The 5,841-nt window shown below is 42.9% G+C and overlaps 1 protein-coding gene across 1 annotated transcript; it reads left to right on the top strand.

Moving 5' to 3' along the window:
- The first annotated feature begins 3,686 nt into the window (after nt 1-3,686).
- LOC137771788 (lysine-specific demethylase 4D-like) lies at nt 3,687-5,252 on the top strand. Its single transcript, XM_068555447.1, has one exon. The coding sequence runs from the start codon at nt 3,687-3,689 to the stop codon at nt 5,250-5,252; it is 1,566 nt and encodes a 521-aa protein (XP_068411548.1).
- Nucleotides 5,253-5,841: the final 589 nt, after the last annotated feature.

Below are 5,841 nucleotides of genomic sequence, written 5' to 3'. Positions count from 1 at the left end.
GCACACACACTGTATTTTATTTTTATAAGGGATAGATCAACTGACACCAAGCATTGTAAATGGATGACCACAACAAAAGCAACAATGATTGCAATTACCAAACACGAAACTCACTCATACTATGTCATAATATTGACATTCAGTCCAGTAATCCTCCACTGTAACAGCTCCTTTACTTGGCAGTGGAAATTGATTTGTATATTTTTTGCCTCTGAGTCCTTGTGGGATTTCTTTTTTTTTTTTATTCAAAAAGAAAGTCACAAAAATTAAATCATCCTCATAAATTGACTCAGTCCCACGTAATTAATTTTTCTTTCATCTTGATCTTTTGTTAGCACTTTTATGAATTCATCAGTTTTCCATTAGTGTTCTGAACATGCTTATTCATTCAGTTCAGCAGTATAGTCAGTTACCAGAAACCTGTACTTGTCAGAGTCTTCTCCATGAATTCCTTGAAGGTGAACCCCTTTTATAGGAACATTTTTGCAAAAGCATCAGAGTACACCCAGAACTGTCTGTAAATGACAGAAGACTTGAAAATGACCACGGTTAAAGATTGGATGAAAGTTCATAATAATGCAATTGACAAGGAAATTTTGTTATTTCTGAGATATACATTTTAAAGTAATAACTAGAATTATGACTTATAACATTAGACCAGAAGATATAAGGTTTCTGGAAATTTCATGTAATGTCTGAAACCTTTATATTAACATATTTCCATACAAATAACCCAAAGAAAGTTTAGTATTAGTTGTTTTTTGTTTGTTTGTTTGTTTTTTTATACTGCAGGTTCTTATTAGTCATCAATTTTATACACATCAGTGCATACATGTCAATCCCAATCGCCCAATTCAGCACACCACCACCCACACCCCACCGCGGTTTTCCCCCCTTGGTGTCCATACGCTTGTTCTCTACATCTCTGTCTCAACTTCTGCCCTGCAAACCGGTTCATCTGTACCATTTCTCTAGATTCCACATACATGCGTTAATATACGATATTTGTTTTTCTCTTTCTGACTTACTTCACTCTGTATGACAGTCTCTAGATCCATCCAGGTCTCAACAAATGACTCAATTTCGTTCCTTTTTATGGCTGAGTAATATTCCATTGTATATATGTACCACCACTTCTTTATCCATTCGTCTGTCGATGGGCATTGAGGTTGCTTCCGTGACCTGGCTATTGTAAATAGTGCTGCAATGAACATTGGGGTGCATGTGCCTTTTTGAATTATGGTTTTCTCTGGGTATATGCCCAGAAGTGGGATTGCTGGATCATATGGTAATTCTGTTTTTAGCTTCTTAAGGAACCTCTATACTCTTCTCCATAGTGGCTCTATCTATTTACATTCCCACCAACAGTGCAAGAGGGTTCCCTTTTCTCCACACCCTCTCCAGCATTTGTTGTTTATAGATTTTCTCATGATGTCCATTCTAACTGGTGTGAGGTGATACCTCATTGTAGTTTTGATTTGCATTTCTCTAATAATTAGTGATGTTGAGTAACTTTTCATGTTGATGCATCTCTTTTTCCTAACTTTAATGAGCATGTTACTTTTGTTTCACTGTTAAAAATGATCCTTGCTAGTTTGTACCTTGAAATTCTTCATCTTACCAAACAAGTTTCTCTTGATGCTTTGCAAGTAAGAATTTTAAAATCATGAATGGATTTTGCATTTCATCAAATGGTTTTGTGGTACCTATAAGATGATGATATTTTTCATTTACTTTGTTAATATTCTGAATTATATCATTAAATTTTCCAATGTTGAGTCATCCTTGCATTCTATTTGGTCATGATGTATTATTCTCTTATTATACTGCTGTATTTCGTTGGATAACATTCCATTTTATGCTTTCCTCTATGCTTATAAACAAAGATGGCCTGTAGCTTTATTTTTTATTGTCCTTTTTTCGCTTTGCTATCAGAGATCAGAATAGCCTCATCTGAGTAGCTTTCCAACTTTTTCTATACTCTGAAACAATTTGCACAATAAGAGTTAACTGTTTCTTGAAACTTTTCTAGATTCACATGTAAAATGATGTGTTTCCTGGACTTTCAGGGGTCATACTTTGAACCAACTTCTTATACTGGAGTATTATTCAAGCTTTCTGGTGTTTCTTGCATCCATTTTGGATATGTTTCCTCTCCAGACATTTATTCTTTTCTCTTATCTTTTGAAAATTTTGCTGTCAAGTGTCTCCTAAGATTCTCTTTTGAGATTTTAAACATTCTTTTGTACACTATTTCATTCCTAGTGGTTTATTTTCCCCTACTTTCTTATGCTCAGTTATGCCCATGGTTTATTGCTATTATTAATTTCTTCCAAGATTATTTTTGGTCATCAGTGTTCTGTCTTGTATGTGTTTTCTTTCATTACTTTTGTCTTTATTCTTTGTTATTTTTTTACTCATACCCTTTCTTTCTCTTCTTCTATTTTGTAGCCTTTTCAATTGAATGTTTAGTTCATATATTTTCAATCACCCTTCCTTTTCCTTTTGGTACGATGAAAGAGATCTGTCTCCTTTAATGCTTTTCACCCTAAACTATATTTTAAAATTTATCTAAATAATTTAAATACATTTAAACAAATTTATTTCACAGAAATTTGTGAAAATCATCATAACTTGATGAATTATGACAAGGAGCCATTCTGATGGCTGTGTAACCAGCAGCTGGGTTCAGAACAGAATATTCACATCATTCTAGAGACTTCCTCACACCTCCACTCACAACCTCTCTCTTTCACAAAGGTAACCACTACTCTGACTTCTAACATAGATTACGTTGCCTCCTTTTTATCTTTATATAAATAGAAGCAGAGAATAGGTATTCTTTTGAGTCTGGATAATTTTGCTTAGTATTATGTTTATAGAATTATTCTTATATTTTCATGTAGTTCTTGTTTATCTTCATTGCTGTATTGTATTCCATTGTGTGAATATACTACAATGTACTTATCCATTCTAATGTTGACTGGCATTTGAGTTGTTTCCAGTGTTTGGCTACTGAAATCATGTTTTTCTGAACATTCTTGGAATTGACTTTCACTGCACAGACATACACATATCCTAGGCATGAATCATAGAACATGTGTAAGTTCAATTTTAGTGGACAGTGTCCAAATAGGTTTTCAAAGTGAATGTAATGATTTCCATTCTCCTTACTAGAGTACAAGAATTTCCATTGTTCACAACAACACCATTTCTTGTATTGTCAATCTTATGAAATTTTAGCCTTTATTTGAATATGCAATTAAAGTCCATGGTGGTGTCTTGTTTGTAGTTCCCTAGTAACTATTTCCAAACATTAGTTTTCAACCTTTCTCTATTCTTTTTCTTTTTAGGTTTAGTTTCCAATACTGCCCTGAAGACACTACATTTGGGATACCCAGCCAGGGCTGGGTGATTCACTAGACCTCAAGAGGACAGAGCCAAGTGTCAACCAAGGACATCAGAGACTTGCAGGCTCAGCCAGCATCAGTCCTGAGCAAGGCTTCTGCCCAGCGTGGAGTCCCCTGGAGAATCAGCAAGCCTAAGAAATATTATCAACTCATTGCATTAAAGTCTACTGCGGGTTCCTGCTGATATACTCCAACCCATTTTTGAAAAAGTAGTGTTTTCCAGCATCCTCCCCTATCCAGAACATAAATCAAAACTTGGGAGTTTCTTGCTTATTAATGAAAGCTATGAAGTCTAGGTCCAACTGGGCCCAGAACCCAAGTTGTAGAATAATGGTATTTCATCCAACCAAAGAAGAGTTTAATGATTTCGATAAATACATTGCTTATATGGAATCCCAAGGTGCACACCGAGCAGGCGTGGCCAAGATCATTCCACCCAAGGACTGGAAAGCCAGACAGACCTATGATGATATCAGTGACATCTTAATAGCTGCTCCCCTCCAGCAGGTGACTTCTGGGCAGGCAGGTGTGTTTACTCAATACCACAAAAAGAAGAAAGCCATGACCGTGGGTGAGTACCACCACTTAGCAAATAGTGAAAAATACCGGACTCCAGCACACTTTGATTTTAAGGACCTGGAGCGAAAATATTGGAAAACACGCCTCTATGATTCACCAGTATATGGTGCGGACGTCAGTGGCTCCTTATTCGATCAAAACACGGAGCAGTGGAACCTTGGACACCTGGGAACCATTCAGGACCTGCTGGAGCAGGAGTGCGGAGTGGTCATCGAAGGCGTCAACACCCCCTACCTGTACTTCGGCATGTGGAAGACCGCCTTCGCCTGGCACACGGAGGACATGGACCTTTACAGCATCAACTACCTGCACTTCGGGGAGCCCAAGACGTGGTACGCGGTGCCCCCGGAGCACGGCCGGCGCCTGGAACGCCTGGCCAGGGAGCTGTTCCCGGGCAGCGCGCGGGGCTGTGAGGCCTTCCTGCGGCACAAGGTGGCTCTCATCTCGCCCACGGTCCTCAAGGACAACGGCATCCCCTTCGATCGGGTCACTCAGGAGGCTGGAGAGTTCATCGTGACGTTTCCCTACGGCTACCACTCTGGCTTCAACCATGGCTTCAACTGCGCGGAAGCCATCAATTTCGCCTCCCCGCGCTGGATCGATTATGGCAAAGTGGCCTCGCAGTGCAGCTGCGGGGAGGCCCGGGTCGCCTTCTCCATGGACGCCTTCGTGCGCATCCTGCAACCGGAGCGCTACGAGCTGTGGAAACGCGGGCAGGATCGGACCGTGGTGGACCACACGCAGCCCACGGCGCCGGACAGCCAGGTCCTGAACGCCTGGAGGGAGGTCCGCGCGTCCCTGGGAGCCGCTCTCGGCCAGAGGCACCACCTGCCCCGCCGCGCTCTGCGCCCCCGTAGGGCTGTAGCCGCGGGCGGTGGGACCAGCCACCGAGTCCCTGTGCGTGCTGTGTGCCGGCGCCCCTCGCCGGCCCGGGGTTCTTGCTCTGCCGCCCAGTTCAGGGATGCGGCCACCAGCACCTCCGGGGAGCCCGGCCCGACCCAGCCGCCGACCCCAGGTCCATCCGCCCCGGATCGCCACCCAGCTGGAAGATGTGGCCCTCGTCGTCGTCCTTGGGAACAGGGCACTCAGGAGCCAGCTGCTCCCCCCAGGGCTAAGAGGAGGCTTTCGTTACACACAGCTCTGGACCCAGAGGCTCAGCCCCTGCCTGTGGATGCACCCTCGCCGGACAGCGCCGCCCCGCTCAGCCCTGGGCTCCAGCATCCCGCCACGGCTTCTGGCTGTGGTTGTGGCCCTGTCCCCTAAGCCCAGGGGATGCCTTTCTACCCCACTGCTCTTGCGTGGGGATCCTTTGAGACTGGTCATATTTACATTTCAGAGCTTTGGGTATTTGCAGGTCACTAGTCTTGCATGAGAGTGCCTCCTGTGCTGCCGCTGGACGTGCTGGGTCCGTGGTGTTTACCAAATTCTCCAAAGTTTGTTCTTCCTTCCAGACCCTGGAATCTTTGGACACTGCTAACTCCTGTGTCACAAACTGAGGTTTCATGCACTGGACACTCTAGTGGCTCTGGGAACTAGATCCTGCTGAGGTCGCCAGAGCCCAATCTACCTCACACTCCCATCCTGTGGGCCAGCTCTGGATGCTGCTGAACTTCTAAAGAACCCTGGGCTTTTATTACTCTCCAGTCTCTCTCCTTTTCCTCTTCCCCCTTCCCTTCCCGCTTTTCTTGCCAAACTAGGCCCTTTTGACTAATTAGGTCAGTAGAGACTCAGATAATAACTGATAAACTTTCTGAGTCTTTGATGTACTGATAATGTGTACTCTGCCAGTATGGTAACTAGAATGTTAAAATCTGACTTTATTAAATATATTAAAGATAACCAGAATGTTAAA

Source organism: Eschrichtius robustus, chromosome 11 (assembly GCF_028021215.1).
Source record: "Eschrichtius robustus isolate mEscRob2 chromosome 11, mEscRob2.pri, whole genome shotgun sequence".
In the NCBI taxonomy this organism is placed as follows: domain Eukaryota; kingdom Metazoa; phylum Chordata; class Mammalia; order Artiodactyla; family Eschrichtiidae; genus Eschrichtius; species Eschrichtius robustus.
Note: the sequence above shows the minus strand (reverse complement) of the source record. Positions and strands in the feature narration are given on the sequence as shown.

What these genes read in the sequence shown, in the direction of transcription:
- LOC137771788 (XM_068555447.1), top strand. Translation starts at nt 3,687, where the DNA reads ATGAAAGCTATGAAGTCTAGGTCCAACTGGGCCCAGAACCCAAGTTGT.